Source organism: Mastigoproctus giganteus, chromosome 10, assembly GCF_048544385.1.
Source record: "Mastigoproctus giganteus isolate SK-2022 chromosome 10, ASM4854438v1, whole genome shotgun sequence".
In the NCBI taxonomy this organism is placed as follows: domain Eukaryota; kingdom Metazoa; phylum Arthropoda; class Arachnida; order Uropygi; family Thelyphonidae; genus Mastigoproctus; species Mastigoproctus giganteus.
In genome coordinates, this window is record NC_143584.1 from 61,159,664 (window position 1) to 61,181,312 (window position 21,649).

Here is a 21,649-nt window from a genome sequence, read left to right on the forward strand (position 1 = left end):
CCTCATTTGGTTAATTAACAATCTTGCCGACCTTCGTATCGTCTGTAAACTTGGACATTATGTCTGATATACCCTCATCATAATCATTAATGAATACAGCAAAGAACAAAAAAATACCCTCATCATTATCATTAATGAATACAGCAAAGAACAATGGACCAAACATTGAACCCTGAGGGACTCGATTATTAACATTAATCTATGAATAGCAGTGTCCGTTGATTACCACTCTATGTTTTTTCCCACTCAATCATCCCTTTATCCATAGCAGAAATTTGCCTCCAATGCCACACTACCCCAATTTGTGCAGCAATCTTCCATGTGCAACAGTATCAAAAGCCTTTCTAGGATCCAAATATATGTTATCAAAGTTATTCAGTGAATCCAGTTCCTTTGTGACCAGATCATAGAATTCAATCAGATTGGTCAGGTAAGACTTTCCCTTAACAAAACCATGCTGTGTCCAAGCTATAACTGAAGTCTTGTTTAGATGATCATGCAGTTTTTCTTTAACCAGTGCCTCCATTAATTTACCTGGAAAAGAAGTTAAACTAACAAGTCTATAATTACTTGTGTCGGTCTTTGATCTGCCTTTGCGTATTGGTGTCACATTTGCACATTTCCAGTCCATGGGTACCTGCTCTGAGGAAGGAAGCTCTCATAATTATGGTTAAGGTTTTGCGTACTTCCTTTGCTGACTCCTTTAATATAACTGGATAGTTTCCATCCACCCCAGGTGCCTTTCTTATGTTAATCTTCAACAATTTCTCCCCCACTTTCCTCTCAGTTATTACAAAATCAACTAGCTCACTTCCAGAGTTTAATTCACCTCTGGCATTACCCTCCCTGAATAAGTCCTCATGTGTGAATGTAGATGCAAAATGCTCATTTAGTTTGTTAGCCACCTGAACAGGATCATCAACAGTTGAACCATCGATATCAAGTGTAGCAATCTGATTTATTCCCTTCCTTCTGGGTTCACATAAGTAAAGAACACTTTGCTGTTTTTATTTGCATCCTTTGCCATAGATTTCTCGTAATCTGCCTTTGCCCGCCTAAATTCCTTTGTGACTTGGTTACAGACCAGGTTATATCTTCCATAGGCTTCTGTGTCTCCTGTTAATTTATATATATCCCATGCATTTTGCTTCACTGCTACATGTCTAATTTATCATCTGACCTCCATTTAGGCCTAAATCTTGAACAATAATTTTTAGTTGGTATGTAAAGCCTGGTAGCTTCCAAGATTATTTCTTTGAATTCTTCCCATTTTGAATTTGCTGTTGGTAACATCATCAGTTGGTCCCACCATATAGAATTTAAATACTGTCTCAGAACGCCGTAGTCACCTTTACAAAAGCAAAAATCTTCCCTTTACCCCTGATAGTAGTAACCTCTTTGAGTAAACCCCGAGCGCCTTCGTAGCCAGGTGGGAAGGAGCAGCAGTGCGTAGCACACGCTTCTTGATTAGACCGGGGTACGAGCCCGTCTCCACCAAATACGGAGGATGCGGAAAGGTTAAGGGAATGACCACCGCATATTCCCGTAGCAATATGGCCTTAGTTGCTAACGCTCCTAAAACCCAAACAACAACAACCACATTGAGTAATCACTGAGTAAATCCCACTTGAGCACATTCTGATCACTGCCACCTAGTGGTTTCTCTATCTGCAGATTCTTAGTGCATGAAGAATCACTACTGATAATCAGATGAAGAGTAATACACCTTCTATTTTCCTCCGGAACATGCTGCTGTGGAAAACAATCATCCAATAAATCCACAAAGGTCTTGCTAGTATGTGAGGAACCAACCCAGATATTCCAGTAAATTTCTAGGAAATTAAAATCCCGCATTATAAGACACTCTGATTTACTGGCCCACTCTATTTGCCTGCACAATAGCTCATTATACTTATCAGATTCGTTAGGCCTATAACACACACACACACCTACTCTCATTTTTCCTTTCTCAGTGCTTATGTCACAACAAACAGACCCACCATTGCATTGTCCACCAACATCAATTGGATCTATTTCCTTAGATTTTGTGTTTCTTAACTAACAGCATAACCTCTCCTCCCTTCCTCTCCTGTGTATCCATTCTGTACACATTGTACACCCGTAATTCCAATTCTGCACTGCTTATGTCTGTGTGACACCACGTTTCTGATATCCCGATAATATCTGCCTTTGATGTCTTCACTAGCACTTCAAGCTCATCAAATTTATTAACTATACTCCTAGCATTGGTGTACATGCAAGTATACATGCACCTGTACTACTCTTAATTACCCTAACACAGCCCATGTATTTACTTTTTCGAATGTGATCCCAGCAGTCCTGGAAATCCCAATTGCCGTGCTTTCCAGGCTCCTGCTCAATTTCAGCAGCCTGGAAAGCAAGAGGTGAATTAAACTTCTATTGAAATTGCATTTCAATAGAAGCAGTGCAAGAATCACATTTACCTTTGCCAGCCGCTATTGCTATCTATTAGTCCGTGTAATTCCCCCAAGCTAGCAGTTTTCCGACACACCTAACTCTGCCTTGATTGTATCAGCAAATATCCTTGCACCCTTTCTGTTTAAGTGTATCCCATCCCTATAAAAGCAGTCTCTTTTGTTAACAAGCACATACCAGGCTGAAAAAAATTCTACCCCTTGAGCCTTGTACAATATCTCCAGGGCCGAATTGATCGACAAGGCTTTCATTCTATACTCCCTTCTATTTTGTCTGGGCAGAATTGCGAACACTTTCAAATTCAACTCTATCTCACGGCTTTCTTTCGACATTGACCTGTACTTGTTAAGTAATTCCGCCGGTCTCCTACTCTTAATATCATTTGTGCAATGTCTACATCAATATCACCCTTTGTGCCCTTAAAGGATGATATCTGATCTACAATGTCTTCATCCTTTACCCCTGGCAGACCGACAACAGCTAGTTCCTTTAGGACCTGGTTCTGTTCCACCTATCCCTTTTGCACAAAAAAATAATTATTATTTTAGGGGTGCCCGTAATTGAATACATTAACTCGTATTTGTGTCTGTAAATTGCATGTGTTCTACGGTCGATTTTCCTGAACTTAAAAACCTCAGTTTCTGTGGAGAAAACCTTGCTATCTACGCTTGAGACCGACTAGCACAGCCACGGAGTGAAAAAAGCCCATTAACATTCGTCGCGTCATCGACAGGATTCGAACCCTGGCCCTTTTCCACCCGGTGTGGGGAGGACGGTGACGAAAGCACTGTGGTACGCACGCAGTCATCCTTTTTTTCACAATATTTCTCCGTTTCCCTAAGTATACAACCACCGACAACAGCTAGTTCCTTTCGGACCAGCGCATTCTGTCTTGGGGGTTGCTGCTGTGTTGCGTGATGTTCAAGTGAAAACTGACATTGTTATGGGAAGCTGAGAGCTTGACTGGCCCTTTAATTTAAATTCATCGATGGCATCCACCCTGTCCTTCAAGCTCTCATTTAAGCCCATAACAACGCTGAGTTGGCGTCTGATTTCCTCACTCTCCTTACATTGCGCACACACAAAGACAATATTATGTCTTTGTGTGTGCGCAAAGGACATAATAATGCCCTTGGCAATATTATGTCCCCTTTTCGTTTTGCTTCAAAAACTTCAAACAAGCAGTGCATTTCAAAAGTGTGAATCAGAGGGTAACCGTCCCCCTCATTTCATCCCTGAGCCATAGCACTCCTATTATTTTAGCCTTTTCCTTTGCTGCTCAGATATTATTTCTATTCAATTTCAAAGAAAATTCCAATACAAAACATAGCCCTAAACTTATATCCCAATGCAGTTTTAACACTATACTGTTTATGCATTTCAGTATCGAATATTATATCCGATTTACGTTGTATGACTTTCTTATCTCCTGTCAAGTTATATGTATTAATTTATATGTTACGTTTGTAGAAACTAAGTCGTTATATGTATTTGGTTAAAAAAGTACAATTTAATTGACAATGAAATTTAAGAAAATTAGTAAATTTTACTGATTAATTGATACTACTATACTCGCTATCTAGTTTTCCGTTAAACCCTACGTTATCTACTTCGGGGTGCACGTCTTGTCATATAACTATGGCGGTAAGTTACGAACGGTAAATCTACGGACACGAGGTATATACCAACTTATGTAATGTTTCTCTAAATTGCATGTGTTTTATGATCGATTTGTTTGTTTTCCTGACGAAAAAACCTCAGTTTCTCGGGAAAATTCTTGCTATCTACGCTCGAGACCGACTAACTCAGCGACGGATTTCAAAAACCCGATTAAAAAATTTCTGGCCTCATCGATGGGTTTCGAACCTGGGCCTTTCCCCCCAGGTGTTGGGAGGACGCTAACGATAGCATTGTGCTACCGCTCAGATTCCTATATACTAAATGAAGATTAAACGGCAAACGAGAGAGTTGACCTGGTGCCTCTGTCGATACCGTTTGATACGGCATAACTGTTGCGTCATTTGCCTGATAGACAAAACCTCTCGGACATTATGGTTTGAACAGGAGCGGATTAAGGTCTGTTGAGGCTCCGGGCGCAGAAGAAAATATTGGGCCCCTTAAAAAAAAGAGAGAGACAGGGAAAATAAAAATACATGTCAACCAATTTTTTAAATAAATAAAAAATATTATATACTATTAATGTTTTATTTCCAATAAAATTTGAATATAATATATGTGTAATATAATTAATAATAGCATAATAATTATCACAAAGTTTTGAACTAATATGCTCAACTAATTTGTTGGGGTTTTGCATGGGCCCTTCAGAAGTCCGGGCCCAGGGCGCGCGCCCGGTGCGCCTGCCGTTAAATCCGCCTCTGGGTTTGAAGAGCATTGAGAGCCATGTCTGTATCCGTTCATGATTATAGGGAGGAACAAGACAATGAGAAGAATGGTTTCCTCTGATATCGCACTCCTTTCTGGTTATTCTCTTCATGAAACTGATGAACCGCTTAATCTTTTCAGATATATGTATAGATGATGGGTATACGGATTTAGATGCCTGTCCCAATGTGTCCCTTAATACCTCACAGTTCTTACAGACTGTAAGCTAGTACCCTCGTTCTGCACATCGGGATGCCTATGAACAGATAAATTTTGCTTTAAGAAGCAGTGTCTTTCTTTTCGTCTTGGACACAGCAAATATAGGTAATTTGCACCACTCACCCAATGCGTACTGCATCTGATCTTATCTTATTTCAAGCTGCAATCATGCAACAGCCTTTACTGGCTTCACTACTCGGCATACCCTATCATATTTACGTTTTCGGATTTCCCACGTTGCCATCTTTTAGTGCTAGTTTCCACATTATTGGATGAAAGGCCCCTGGTGGGCAACCTCTAACGATTTTCCGAGTATGGTACAGTACAGTACAATCTGATATCGGCAGTATAACAGAGAAGTACTCTGTTGGCAGTATTGCAGACATCAATTGGTTAATTCGCCGTCTAGCGAGCGAAAGTTAAGACTGATGCAAAACTGCTCATTGTTGATTTTCTTGTTTTGTTCTCCCGGCGTTTATTTTTGTGGTCATGGGAACAATTAGTGGTTATGTGGATGTTTATGAGAATCTTTTACTGTAAGCGCATTATCGTTTGTATCTAAGTACGAAATGTAAAAAAAAAAAAAATTTTATGTTGAATGGTTATATTCTGAATTCTGTGTACAGTACATAATGAGATTATTCACTATATTCCTGGCGATGATTAGCATGGTATTCGTTGTTTGTCAGTGTGGTGATGATATGCCCAGCTTCAGTACTATGCGTGAACCAGTAAGTTGAAATTGATCGAATGCTGCCTACAAGCATGCACTTGAAAATAATTTGAATATATCGGGTAAAGATGAATTACAAGTGCGACTACCGGAACGCTAATCTGTTCGTCACACATCCGTGTCACGTAAAACAGGGTGTCTTCGTTATCCGAGGATAATTGGTTCCAGAAAATTCCACTTAAAACGAGGACCAAATTTTCGTTATGTTTATTATTTAAATAAATGAAACTAGACGTAATATTTTAAGAGTTTAAGGTCTCAGTCCATTGTAGTTGCTTTCGTAAAGGCGACTACAATGGACTGAGACAGTATTTAAATTCTATACAGTGGGATCAACTGATGATATTGCCAACAGCAAATTCAAAATGGGAAGCATTCAAAGAACTTATCGTGGAAGCTACTAGGCTTTACATACCAACTAAGAAATATTGTTCAAGGTTTAGGCCTAAATGGTTGTCAGATGAACTAATGAGGCATATGGCAGAGAAGAAAAATGCATGGGATACATACAAATTAACACGTGACACGGACGCCTATGATAGATACAAGTTGATCTGTAACCAAGTTACAAAGGAGGTTAGGCAGGCGAAGGCAGATTACGAGAGATCTTGGCAAGGGATGCAAAGAAAAACAGCAAAGAGTTCTTTACTTATGTAAACTCTAGAAGGAAGGGGATGAATCAGATTGGTCCACTTGAGATCGATGGGTCAACTGTTGATGACCCTGCTCGGGTAGCTAACAAACTAAATGAATATTTTGCATCGACATTCACACATGAGGAGTTATTCAGCGAGGGGAATGCCAGAGGTGTATTCAACTCTAGCAGTAAGCTAGAGAATCTTGTAATAACTGAGAGCAAAGTGGAGGAGAAATTGTTGAAGATAAACACAAGAAAGGCACCTGGGGTGGATGGGATCTATCCAGTTATATTAAAGGAGGCAGCAAAGGAGGTAAGCAAACCCTTAGCCATAATTATGAGAGCTTCCTTGGACTCAGGGGAGGTACCCATTGACTGGAGATGTGCAAATGTGACCCCAATTCACAAAGGGGGATCAAAGGCTGACACAAGTAATTATAGACCTGTGAGTTTAACTTCTGTTCCCGGAAAATTAATGGAGGCACTGGTGAAAGAAGCACTGCAGGATCATCTAGACAAGACTTTCAGTTATAGCTAGGACACAGCATGGTTTTGTTAAGGGGAAGTCTTGCCTGACCAATTTGATTGGATACTATGATGCAGTCACAAAAGAACTGGATGCAGGGAATAACTTTGATATTATATACTTGGATCTTAGAAAGGCTTTTGATACTGTTGCACATGGAAGACTGCTGCACAAATTGGAGCAGTGTGGCATTGGAGGCAAGTTGCTGCTATGGATAAAGGGGTGGTTGAGGGGGAGAAGACAGAGAGTGGTAATCAATGGACACTGCTCATCGTGGACTAATGTTATTAGTGGAGTCCCTCAGGGTTCAGTATTGGGGCCTTTATTGTTTTCTGTATTTATAAATGATATTGATGATGGTATATCAGGCTTAATGTCCAAGTTTGCAGACGATACGAAGGTTGGCAGGGTTGTCAAGGACACTACTGACACTATGCTGCTGCAACAGGATTTGGAAAGGTTGAGCAGATGGGCTTCGAGGTGGCAAATGAAGTTTAACATTGACAAATGTAAAGTACTACATATGGGAAACAGCAACCCCAGAGCAACGTATCAACTCTGTGGTACTACACTGACAGTGGTAGAGAATGAAAGGGACCTGGGGGTGGTGGTGCAGGCAGATATGAAGTTCTCTGAGCAGTGCAGACGAGCTGCAAGAGTAGCTCATGGTGTATTGTCAATGATATATAGGAATTTTTCTAGCAGGGATAAGGAGGTGATTATTCCCTTGTATAAGGCAATGGTCAGGCCACACCTAGAGTACTGTATACAGGCCTGGAGGCCTCATTTCAGGAAGGATGTAGAGCTGCTGGAACGAGTACAGAGAAGGGCAACTAGATTGGTGAATGGGACAAAGGGGTTCTCTTACGAAGAAAGGCTTAAGTTTTGCAAATTACAGTGTCTGGAAACTAGGCACCAGCGGGGTGATCTGATAGAGGTGTACAAAGCCTTGAATGGTTTGAGCATGCTCAATGCTGATGGGATTCTTCCTCTAGCTCAGAAAAATCACCTGAGAGGGCATAAATTCAAATTGAGGAAAGACAGATGTAGGATAGATGTGCGGAAATTTGCCTTTAGCCAGCGGGTGGTTGGTGGGTGGAACAGACTTCCATCCCTTGTCGTGGAAGTTGATAGCCTAAATAAGTTTAAGGCTCAGCTGGACAGGTATTTCGAACGAACAGAGGGGTGAAGTGGAAGTGGTTATTTTTATTTATTTATGTTACTTTTTTTTTTTTTTTTTTTTTTTTTGGCTGATGCTGCATAAGCTTGCTTTCTTGCATCAAATGCCTCTACTAATGCTAATGCTAATAATATCGAGGTAGATACATCTCAGACAGTTTTTAAATTTTGTACAGTGGGATCAACTGATGATACCAACAGCAAATTCTAAGTGGGAAGCTTTCAAGGAATCGATCATGGTAGCTACTAAACGTTTTAAAATTATTTAAAAAATATTGTTCACGGTTTAGGCCTAAATAGTTGTCAAATGAACTGAGACTTGTGGCAGAGAAGAAAAATGCATGGGGTGCATATAAATTATCAGGTGACACAGAAGCCTATGGCAGATATAAGCTAGTTTGTAATCAAGTCACAAAGGAGGTTAGGCAGGCAAAGGCAGAATACGAGGAATCTTTGGCAGAGGATGCTAAGAAAGACAGCAAGGATTTCTTTACTTATATAAACTCTAAAAGGAAGGGGATACATCTGATTGGTACACTTGGTGTCGATGGTTCAACTGTTGATCCTGCTCAGATAGCAAACAAACTGAATGAATATTTTGCATCTACATTTACACATGAGGAGTTATTAAGGATTGAAAATGCCAGAAGGTTATCAAATTGTAGCAGGGTGCTTAATGATTTTGTAATAACAGCAAAGTGCAGGAGAAATTGTTGAAGTTAAACATAAGAAAGGCACCTGAGGTGGATTGGAATCTATCCAGTTATGTTAAAGGAGACAGCAAAGGAACTAAGCAAACCCTTAGCCATAATTATGAGAGCATCCTTGGGTTCATGGGAGGTCCCCACGGACTGGAGATGTGTAACTGTATCTCCAATTCACAAAGGGGGGATCAAAGGGTGACAAGAGTAATTACAGAACAGTTAGTTTAACTTCTGTTCTGAGTAAAATAATGGAGTCACTGGTTAAAGATGCATTACAGGATCATCTAGACAAGACTGCAAAGCGGCGTCTCCGTAGCCAGGTGGGAAGGAGCAGCAGTGCGTAGCACATGCTTCTTGATTAGACCGGGGTTCGAGCCCGTCACCACCAAATACGGAGGATGCGGAAAGGTCAAGGGAATGACCACCGCATATTCCCGGAGCAATATGGCCTTAGTTGCTAATGCTCCTAAAAACCAAACAAACAAACAAGACTGCAACAATAATTCAGACACAGCATGGGTTTGTTAGAAGAAAGTCTTGTCTGACAAATTTTATTGGATATTATAATGTGGTTACAAAGGAACTGGATGAAAAAAATAATTTTGATATATACTTGGATTTCAGGAAAGTTTTTGACACTGTTGCACATGGAAGGCTACTGTACAAATTAGAGCAGAATGGTATTAAGGGTAAGTTGCTACAATGGATAAAAGGATGGTTGAGTTGGAGAAGATAGAAGGTGGTAATCAATGGATGCTGCTCTTCGTGGATAATGTTATTAGTGGACTCCCACAGGGTTCAGTGTTGAGTCCACTGTTGTTTTGTATATTTTTCAATGATATTGATGAAAGTATATGAGGCTTAGTGTTGAAGTTTGCAGATGATACAAAGGTTGGCAGGGTTGTTAATCGCAGTGTGCTACTGCAACAGGATCTAGAAAATTTGGGGAGATGGGCTGAGAAGTGGCAACTGAAGTTTAACATTGATAAATGCAAAGTACTGCATATGGGTAGAAGTAACCCCAGAGGAACATACCAACTGTGTGGTACTACACTTAGGGTGGTAGAAAATGAAAAAGACCTGGGAATAATTGTGCAGTCAGATATGAAGTTTTCTGAGCAATGCAGACAGGCTGCCATAGCAGATCATGGGGTTTTGTCAATGATATAAAGGAATTTTGCTAGCAAGGAAAAGGAGGTGATTGTCCCTCTGTATAAGGCAATGGTCAGGCCATGCCTTGAGTACTGTGTATAGGTCTGGAGGCGTCATTTTAGGAAGGATGTAGATTTGCTTGAGCGTGTACAGAGAAGGGCAACAAGATTGGTGAGGGGAATGAAGGGATCCTCTTACCAAGAGAGGCTTAAGTTCTGCAAATTGCAGCAGCTGGAGACTAGGCACCTGTGAAGTGATCTGATTGAGATGTATAAAGCCTTGAATGGTTGAGCACGCTGAATTCTAATGGGGTTCTTCCACTTGTTCAGATTACGAACCTAAGGGATCATAAATTCAAATTGAGGAAAGACAGCTGTAGAATAGATGTGCGGAAATTTGCCTTTAGCCAGCGGGTGGTTAATTGATGGAACAAACTTCCATCTGTCGTTGTGGAAGTTGATAGGTTAAATAAATTTAAGGAGGAACTGGACAAACATTTGTTTTTTTTTTTTTTTTTGGCTGATGCTACATAAGCTCATACGCTTGGTTTCTTGCATCATATGCCACAATTACTACTACCATCACCACCACAGAAAAACTACAGCAGCAGTGTGAAAGGCATCATTTCATGTGTATCTCATTGTGCTCATCCTTCACAATGAGTTGCCCATATATTGCAGTATCTCGAATAAGTAACGTTTCACTAATAGAGAACACTGTTGTTACTTATTCTTGGTGGGCACCCACCCATATGGCACCGTTTCAAAGCTAGTTGGCTTTTTATTGTTACGTGAAAAGCCAACTAGCTTTGAAATGGTGCCGACTGGGTGGGTACCAACCGAGAATAAGTAACAACAGTCTTCTCTATTAGTGAAGCGTTACTTATTTGAGATAGTGCAATACATGGTAACTCATTGTGAAGGATGGAGAAGCGTTGCCTATTCGGAGGATTTGTGAATGATTTAGTTCAGTCAGTGAGTGGAAGTAACTATTCCTTTCTTCTTTCGACGGTATTTCTTCCTCTTCCTCTGCTGCTATCACTTTCCTACACCTTTTTGCTTTCCTAAGTCTAATAGGGATGGTATGTGGATAACAGAGTATCTTATCCCATACCACTTTGCAAGCGGTGCCCACCGAGAATAAGTAACAATTGTCTTCTCTAAGTGAAGCGTTACTTATTTGAGGTAGTGCAATACATGGTAATTTGTGAAGGATGAGCACAATATGAGATACAGATGAAACAATGCCTTTCACACTACTACTGTAGTTTTTCTTTAAGAGTTGTCTATGGTGTATATCTACACCGATATTATATAGTAATGTTTATTATGTACTTGTACATATTAAAAAAAATGGATGAAGGAACTGAAAAATGAGAGAGAATTATTTTATTAGACATTTTTTATTATGATATGTTGCACAATGTAAGGTTAAGTAAAGTTTATTGAAGTTACACTATTTTTCAATTGTATGAATAAAGAATGAATCCGGAGTTCGTGGTTTTTTTTTTTTTTTTTGCTGTATTTTTTCAGATGAAATTGTGTTGTAGCATTTAGTTATGTCTTTAACTTCATGCTTAACTTTTGTTGCACGATCATGAAGAAGATCATACTTACAAAACATATTCAATAGCTTGGTCAGTTTTCTCAATGGAAAAAAACTTTAATTCTTTTAATTTTCAAAGCCTCATAACTGCTGGGACTCGGATACCGGGGACTTCCCCTGTACTTCGTTATTAACCCGATCAAGTCGTGTTGAAATAAGATATTTCATTATCAAACATTCCATTTCTCTATCGACCACTGATGGTCGACACTGAAATGGAATAACAGTTTTAAATATTAGGTCTTGTGTACATCCTTTGTATTGATATTAAATCCCATATCCAGCAAAGGCTTTGATAACCAATACCCACCATAATGGGTGGCTCTTTTAGAGAGAGAGAGGGGGATTGAAAAAAATGAAATAATATGTATATGAGTAGTCAAAGATATTTAGGATGCTGAAATGCCTCCCACATAATCAACTGCGAGAAATGACTGCTTCAGTTGAACCCCTGATCTTGAGGTTTGAAAACCATCTGGGGATTATTAATTTCTGAAAAAGTAGGTGGAGTTCAATTTATGTTGACTTTTCTTAACTCTGCAGTAAAAACACATAGCCTGCCAGCCCCTAAGAAAAATATTGAGTCACTGTATAATTAGTTGTGGTTGTTATTTGTGTTGTGAATAGAATAAAAAAGTTCTGTTTGTATTTCAGCATGACCAGAGGCTTGTTTTTCAAGAGGTTTGCATTTCAACATGACAAAAAAATCATCAGCCATATTTAGCCATAGATAGACTCCCCCCCCCCTTCCGAAATCTGGTGATTTGAAAAACCAGCATGGGAATATTAACTTTTGAAAGAGGAGAAGGTTAACTTAAATTAACATTTCTTACTATAGCACCTGGTTAAGAAATGTCAACTTATTTTTAACTTTAACAATAAAAAATAAAAAAATGTTCTGTTCATATTCTGGCATGACCAGAGGAGTTTACAGTTAATCATCTTGACAAATGAACAATAACCATCTGTAGCAGCAATGTATTCTTTAACTGTGAACCACTCAAACATGCAGTAACACTTGTGACAATTCTGTTGTGGCTGGCCACATACAATTTGTTGTAGAGTGGAGTGAACCAATGTTTTTTATCACAATAGTAAGTTTTCCACCCTCAAAGAACTCACAGATAATGATCTTGCCTCTGTGGATACTTACAGGAAAAATAACAAAATTTCAGTGGAATTTGTGACCACAAATGGTAAATCAGTTAACTCCAGTGTATTTTCAATCTAGGAAAATGTCATCATACTATCTTACATTGCCAAGAAAAGGCTAGGTGACCTCAACACTGTGGTAGAATTCATGCTTCAAAAGGGGGAAAAAAAAAAAAAACATTTTCCAATTCTAAGAAAGGGGAGAGTTGTTTACATAGTTCGACAATGGTTTTATTCATGCAAATGAATTTAGTAGGCTTCACTTTGCAAGTAATATTTCTTGCAGTTGTTTGTATGTAAAGGCTCTACATGTAAAAAAAAAAAAAAAAAATCACTGTAACACATGGAAAGGTTAAACTGTTATAGGTACAGCATTTGAATATTTGAGTCATTCAAGATATTCATAAAATGAATGTCACATGGATAATTTAATATTACTATTTCATGTATATAATATTCCTTACTTATATGAGCAGAAATTAAAAAAATTTAACTTTTTTTTTTATTTTAAAATTTTTCTCATTGAAATACGTTAATTTCAAAGTACAAAGAGTAATTGTGAAGTTTTGGGAAATGAATACTTCCACAAAAACTAAAATTTGGTAGAGAGATTATTCATTTTATGTGTTCTGTTTTATGTTATCAACAGTTTTCTAAAATTTTAAGCATTATTAATAAACTTAATAATAAAATTTATCAATTTTACCAGGGGGATATCTTTGTGTGCTCAATGTAAAGAATGTGAGGATGTTAGGCACCAACTCAGCATTGTTATGAGAGCTTGAAGAACAGGGTGGATGCCCTCGAAGAATTTAAATTGGGGGGCCCATCAATCTCTCAGCTGCCATCAATATCTGAGCTTGCCCTTGATCATGAGGCAACACAGTGGCACTCCCCAAGGCAGAATTGCACTGGTCCGACAGGAGCCAGTTGTTGTCGGTGACTCTATTGTCAGGGAAATGGGAAATATATTGTACAAAAAGATAGGTGGAATAGCATTAGCATTAGTAGAGGCATATGATGCAAGAAAGCAAGCTTATGCAGCATCAGCCAAAAAAGAGAAAAAAAAAAAAAAAAAAAACAACTTCCACTTCACCCCTCCGTTCGTTCGAAATACCTGTCCAGCTGAGCCCTACATTTATTTAGGCTATCCACTTCCACAACAAGGGATGGAAGTCTGTTCCACGAACCAACTACCCGCTGGCTAAAGGCAAATTTCCGCACATCTATCCTACATCTGTCTTTTCTCAATTTCAATTTATGCCCTCTCAGGTGATTATTCTGAGCAAGAGGCAGAATCCCATCAGCATTGAGCATGCACAAACCATTCAAGGCTTTATACGCCTCTATCAGATCACCTCGCCAGTGCCTAGTCTCCAGACACTGTAATTTGCAACTTAAGCCTTTCTTCGTAAGAGCAACTCTTTGTTCCATTCACTAATCTTGTTGCCCCTCTCTGTACTCGTTCCAGCAGCTCTACATATTTCTTGAAATGAGGCCTCCAGACCTGTATACAGTACTCAAGGTGTGGCCTGACCAAAGGGTTATACAAGGGGATAATCACCTCCTTATCCCTGCTAGTAAAATTCCTGTATATCACTGATGACACCATGCGCTACACTTGCAGACCATCTGCACTGCTCAGAAAACTTCATATCTCCCTGCACAATTACTCCCAGGTCCTTTTCGTTCTCTACCACTGTCAGTGTAGTACCACAGAGTTGATACGTTACTCTGGGGGTTACTGTTTCCCATATGTAGTACTTTACATTTGTCAATATTAAACTTCATTTTCCACCTCTCAGCCCATCTGTTCAACTTTTTTAGATCCTGCTGCAGCAGCATACTGTCAGTAGTGTCCTTAACAACCCTGCCAACCTCTGTATTGTCTGCAAATTTGGTCATTAAGCTTGATATACCATCATCAATATCATTTATAAATACAGAAAACAACAATGGACCCAAAACTGAACCCTGAGGGACTCCGCTAATAACATTAGTCCACGATGAGCAGTGTCCATTGATTACCACTCTGTCTTCTCCCCTCAACCATCCCTTTATCCATAGCAGCAATTTGCCTCCCATGCCACAATTTTTTCAGCAGTCTTTCATGTGCAACAGTATCAAAAGCCTTTCTAAGATCCAAATATATAATATCAAAGTTATTCCCTGCATCCGGTTCTTTTGTGACCACATCATAGTATCGAATCATATTGGTCAGGCAAGACTTTCCCCTTAACAATCCATACTGTGTCAGAGCTATAACTGAAGTCTTGTCTAGATGATCCTGCAGTGCTTCTTTAGGCGCCTCCGTAGCCATGTGGGAAGGAGCAACAGGGCGTAGTACACGCTTCTTATTTAGACTGGGGTTCGAGCCAGTCACCACCAAACACGGAGGATGCGGAAAGCTGAGGGAATGACCACCGTATATTCCTGGAGCAATATGGCCTTAGTTGCTAATGCTCCTGAAAACCAAATAACAAGTGCTTCTTTAACCAGTGCCTCCATTATTTTCCCCAGAACAGAAGTTAAACTAACTGGGCTGTAATTACTCGTGGCACCCTTTTATCCCCCTTTGTGAATTTGTCGCCTTTCGAAAGCAAAAGCCCTTCCCTTTACCCCTGATAGTTTAAATCCCACCTCAGCATACTGTGATCACTGCCACCTACTGGTTTCTTTATCTGCAGATTCTTAATGCATGAAGAATCACTACTGATAATCAGATCAAGAGTATTACTCCTTCTAGTTGCCTCCCTAATATGCTGATCTAGAAAACAATCATCCAATAAATCCACAAAAGCCTTGCTAGTGTGCGAGTGACCAACCCACAAATTCCGGTCAATATCTGGGAAATTAAAATCCCCCATTATAAGACTCCGATAAACTGGCCCACCCTATTTCCCTTTACGGTTTCTTATTATATTCAACAGAGTCATTAGACCTATAGCACATTCCTACTCTTAATTTTGATCTCCCAATGCTTATGTCACACCAAACTGACTCGACACTGCACTGTCCAGTGATGTCGACCGGCTTCACTTCCTTGGATTTTATGTGTTTATTAACTAATAGCATACTCCCTCCTCTCTTCCTATCCTGTCTATCCTTTCTATACACATTGTACTCCCCAAATTCCAGTTCTGCATTCCTTATATCTGTGTGACACCATGTCTCTGATATCCCAACAATATCTGCCTTTGATGTTTTGAGCAATACCTCAAATTCCTCAAATTTATTTACGAAACTCCTAGCATTGGTGTACACGCAAGTATACATGCACTTGTTCCTATTATTAGTTACCCTAGCAAGCCATGTGTTTAGTTGTACCGCAATGACTCCCAGCAGTGTCTGAAAGAGTCCCTGCATCTTGTTTTCCAGGCTGCTGCTCATTCGAATAGAAGAAGTGCAAGAATCACTTTCACCTCTGCCAGTGGCTACTGTTAATCTATTAGTCCTTGTATCCTCCAAGCTAGCAGTTTTCCGACCCACCTAACACTGCCTCAATAGCATCAGAAAATATTCTTGCACCCTTTCTATTTAAGTGTATCCCATCCCTGTAGAAGCAGTCTCTCCTGTTAACAAGTACAGACTAGGCTGAAAAAAATTCTACCCCTTGAGCCCGGCACAATCTTTCCAGGGCTGAATTGATCGACAAGGCTCTCATCATATACTCCCTCCTATCGTGTCTGGGCAGAATTTCAGACACTTTCAAATTCAACTCTAATTGACGGCTTTTTTTCTGCAATGACCTGTACTTGTTAAGTAATTCCACCGGTCTCCTACTCTTAATACCATTTGTGCCAACATGTTCAATAATATCACCTTTTGTGCCCTTAAAAGATGATATCCACTCTACAACGTCATCAACCTTTGCCCGTGGCAGACATACCCGTCCTGTTCCACCTATCCTTTTTACATACCATGTTTCCCGTTTTCCTGACAATAGATTCACCAACAACTACTAGTTCCTGTGGGACCAGCGCATTCTGTCTTTGGGTTTGCCGCTGTGTTGCGTGATGATCAAGTGCAAGCTCTGGCATTGATGTGGGCAGCTGAGAGCTTAATGGGTCACTGAATTTAGATCCTTCGAGGGCATCCACTCTGTTCTTCAAGCTCTCAAATAGGCCAATAACAACGCTGAGTTGCCGCCTGATTTCCTCACGAGTTGTCCAGTCTTGGAGGTCTGTCTTGATTGTATTGATCTGTAGTTCTATTTTGGCTCTGGAGTTTCCCTCTACCAACATGGTAAGGTCATCTGCATATACCAGGAAAGTGGTTGGGTATTCCTTTCTCAGCCATGTATCAAATACCATTGTCCAACACGAGGGCCCCAGAATGGACCCCTGTGGGCAGCCTCTGGTAACAGGCCTATGAACTTCCAGTTGGTTAGATCTGACAGGAAGTGTTCAGTTGGATAAGTAGCTATTAAACAGCAGATGAAGCGGGTTTGAGACTTCAGCCTCCCCGAGTCTCTCCAGGGCACTCTGCTACCATAAGGTGTCAAAGGTCCCTTTGAAATCAACAAGGAGGGCAAGCAAGTACTTCTTGGTGGTGTTTGTTGCTGTGGAGACTAGAGCTGTCATCACATCTTTAGCAGAGTGCCCTTTAGTGAACCCATACTGGTGAGGGGATGCAAGATGTTTGTGATGGTAATAGGCCAGTACTCTTTGTGCCATCAGTTTTTCAAGAATTTTGCCTAAAATTGGCAGCAGGGCAATGGGTCAATAAGAGTTTGGATCCAGTGCAGGCTTGGTATGGCTTTTGATCAGGATTTTGAGTAGTGTTTTCTTCCAGGTCTGAGGGAAGGTTCCCTCCTGTAGACATGTGTTATAGAGATTTTCAAGAATAGAGGGAATTGCTTTCCAAGCTTGTTTGAGGATTTCTACTTCAACTCCATCAATGCCAGGGAATTTTCCAGCCTTGCTTGACATTATGGCCTCTTCAATCTCTTTTCTGGTAAAAGGATCTTCTTCAGTTGTACCTCTGTGAGTCAGATGGTTAATTCTCATGGTTGTTTGCATTGTTGTTGTCTCCTGGCTTGTATCATCTTGGTGGACAATGGCATCTAGGATCCTATTCACGGACTCCATCCAAGAGGTAGTTTCTTCATTTTGTCCATCTTGGATAGAGGAGAGGATTTTCCCAGGATGGCATTTTGTGGTTACCAGCCTGTGCACAAGACCCCAAGGGTCTGTGTTGCCACTTGTTTGTTCTAGGGTTTCCCAGGTATGTCTCTTTTGTTTGTGTATTTCTTGATGATACAGCCACCTCATATCTCTGTACCGCTCCAGAAGGATTGCTACATTATTTTGACTCCCAGAGTGATCTCTTCTTTCCCTCTGATAATCTCTTCTCGCTGCCTTTGTTTGCATTCTCATAGTGGTGAGATTGTTAGTCCACCAGGGAACATGGTTTTATCTTCTTTTCTTCCTTGGGATAGAGATTTCAGATGCTTGTATGATTATGTTTTGTACCTCTTCAGCCTGGTGGTGTGCCTTCTAAGACATTCTGGATCACGTTCACTTATTATATATTGAATCTGGGATTTAAATGTGTCCCAGTCTGCTTTTGCAATTTTGTACTTCAACAAGCTTTTTATGTCGTGTCTATGGCCCAGTGTGGTTCTTTGGATTCTGGTTATGATTGCATTGTGTTCACTTGTGGTCCACTGCATATTAACTCTCCATTCTGTTACTTTTCTGCTTAGGGAACTAGTGGCCTAGTTGGTGAAATCTATGAAGGAGTGACCCATGGGGGTAACACAAGTGGGTAGATGGCTGGTCTGTTTAGAATTTACATATTGTGTGCCAGTATCACTTCTTCAAACAATTCACCTTGGGCATGTACGTGCACTATTCCACATGGTTGAGTTTGCATTCGCATCAACTGCAATGAGGAGGTCAGAGCCCCTTAGTTTATTAATAGCATGATCCAAGTAATTGGCATATGGATCTGCAGATTGGAAGTCCTGACTACATTGTGAATAGAGGCTTATCAGATGAAGCTGTCCTGTGGGACCCTCAACACATGCACAGGCAGCATGGGTGGAACATAGGCCAGTTATTTTTGTCACTGTAAGCTTACAATCAGTAATGGCTATTGCAGCCCAAACTCGGGCAGTAGCATTTCCCCCTTGTCCAGTTGTAACCATGTTAAATGGATCCGCGGGCAGTTGGAAGTCAGTTATTTTCTCGGATGAGAAGAAATTCAACCTTCATGGCTCTGATCGTAGACAAACGATTCGCCGTGGATGTGGTGAAGAATACCATCAGACTGTATGGTGTCTACGGTGAAATTCCCTACCAGCTATATGATATGGGGATGCTTTTCATATCGTGGAGATCACCTGCAGTTTACAAAATGTTCCGTAAATGCCAATGGATACCTGGCTACATTGGAAGGCAAATTGCTGCCAACGATTAGAGACCATTTCAACCTGCCAAGTAACTGCATCTTTCATGACGACTCTGCTCCTCGTCATCGGGCAAAAAGTGTAAGTAGGCACTTCTGTAGTTACTTTACCTTTATTTCTGCATTATAAGTTTGAGAGTAATGTTTTTACATTTGTTACAGGTGAAAAAATGGTTGGAAGAATGGTTCATTACAACTCTTAGGTGGTCAGGAAACATCCTGGACCTGAATCCTATAGAGAACTGTTGGCATCGTGTGGAATCTGCAGTTTCCAGAAAGAAACCAAAGACCCTTTGTGAACTTCAGGAAGCCATAATTCATGTTTGGCCAGTGATTTCTAGCCAAAATGCAAATATATTTCCGATCGCATTCCTGATTATAATTTTTCCAAAATATTTGTAAAGATGATGATCCCACTCCTGTTTGATCTCAGAAATCTGCCTCAACGGTGTGCTGCTGTCATCAGGGCCAGAGGCGGTTCAACTAAATATAAGTTTGCACCTGGTGAACTTTTCATTTTGTTTTCTATTTAAAATGATAAACTGAAGCAAATTGAGGGCTTTTTATAACATTTCAGCTATAATTATCATGTTTACCAAATCTGTTGTATAAAGGTTGCAAATAATCATTTTCGAATATTTTGAGAACAGCTGTCAAATATTATTTAGCTTTGCCTTAACTATTAATATCTTTTGTTTATATTTCTGTTTGTGATGCTAATCATTAATGTAATATACCATCACGAAAAATGGTTAGAAATGTGAAATTCCTAGATGGTGCACTTTCTTTGAAAACCAGTGTGTATATATATATACATGCATTAGCATTAGTAGAGGCATTTGATGCAAGAAAGCAAGCTTATGCAGCATCAGCCAAAAAAAAAAAAAAAAAAAAAAAAAACCCACTTCCACTTCACCCCTCTGTTCGTTCAAAATACGTGTCCAGCTGAGCCTTAAACTTATTTAGGCTATCAACCTCCACCACAAGGGATGGCAGTCTGTTCCACCAACCAACCACCCGCTGGCTAAAGGCAAATTTCCGCACGTCTATCCTACATCTGTCTTTCCTCAATTTGAATTTATGCCCTCTCAGGTGATTTTTCTGAGCTAGAGGAAGAATCCCATCAGCATTGAGCATGCTTAAACCATTCAAGGCTTTATACACCTCTATCAGATCACCTCGCTGGTGCCTAGTCTCCAGACACTGTAATTTGCAAAACTTAAGCCTTTCCTCGTAAGAGCACCCCTTTGTTCCATTCACTAATCTTGTTGCCCTTCTCTGTACTCGTTCCAGCAGCTCTACATCCTTCTTGAAATGAGGCCTCCAGACCTGTATACAGTACTCTAGGTGTGGCCTGACCATTGCCTTATACAATGGAATAATCACCTCCTTATCCCTGCTGGAAAAATTCCTGTATATCATTGACAATACTCCATGAGCTACTCTTGCAGCCCGTCTGCACTGTCAGAGAACTTCATATCTGCCTGCACAATCACCCCCAAGTCCCTTTCATTCTCTACCACTGTCAGTGTAGTACCACAGAGTTGATACGTTGCCCTGGGGTTGCTGTTTCCCATGTGTAGTACTTTACATTTGTCAATGTTAAACTTCATTTGCCACCTCTCAGCCCATCTGCTCAACCTTTCCAGATCCTGTTGCAGCAGTGTAGTGTCAGTAGTGTCCTTGACAACCCTGCCAACCTTTGTATCATCTGCAAACTTGGACATTAAGCTTGATATACCATCATCAATATCATTTATAAATACAGAAAACAATAATGGACCCAACACTGAGCCCTGAGGGACTCCACTAATAACATTAGTCCACGATGAGCAGTGTCCATTGATTACCACTCTCTGTCTTCTCCCACTCAACCACCCCTTTATCCATAGCAGCAATTTGCCTCCAATGTCACACTGCTCCAATTTGTGTAGCAGTCTTCCATGTGCAACAGTATCAAAAGCCTTTCTAAGATCCAAGTATATAATATCAAAGTTATTCCCTGCATCCAGTTCTTTTGTGACTGCATCATAGTATCCAATCAAGTTGGTCAGGCAAGACTTCCCGTTAACAAAACCATGCTGTGTCTGAGCTATAACTGAAGTCTTGTCTAAATGATCCTGCAGTGCTTCTTTAACCAGTGCCTCCATTAATTTTCCTGGAACAGAAGTTAAGCTCACAGGTCTATAGTTACTTGTGTCAGCCTTTGATCCTCCTTTGTGAATTGGGGTCACATTTGCACATTTCCAGTCTATGGGTACCTCCCCTGAGTCCAAGGAAGCTCTCATAATTATGGCTAAGGGTTTGCTTACTTCCTTTGCTGCCTCCTTTAATATAACTGGATAGATCCCATCCACCCCGGGTGCCTTTCTTGTGTTTATCTTCAACAGTTTCTCCTCCACTTTACTCCCAGTTATTTCAAGATTCTGTAGCTTACTGCTAGAGTTGAATACACCTCTGGCATTCCCCTTGCTGAATAACTCCTCATG

The 21,649-nt window shown here is 40.3% G+C and overlaps 1 protein-coding gene across 4 annotated transcripts in view; it reads left to right on the forward strand.

Annotated features, from left to right (window-relative positions):
• Window positions 1-5,411: 5,411 nt before the first annotated feature.
• Sac1 (phosphatidylinositol-3-phosphatase SAC1) overlaps window positions 5,412-21,649 on the forward strand; it is a 677,000-nt gene continuing 660,762 nt past the window's right edge. For 3 of the 4 annotated variants that reach the window (XR_016547569.1, XM_090383679.1, XM_090383678.1), the window contains exon 1: window positions 19,064-19,242. Coding sequence is in view for 3 of the 4 variants with exons in the window: in XM_090383679.1 (XP_090239805.1) it covers window positions 19,121-19,242 (122 nt within the window). In the remaining variant the exon portion in view is untranslated. Of the gene's footprint in view, window positions 5,598-19,063; window positions 19,243-21,649 lie in introns of those variants that run through there. The other variant, XM_090383680.1, reaches the window with a different exon arrangement.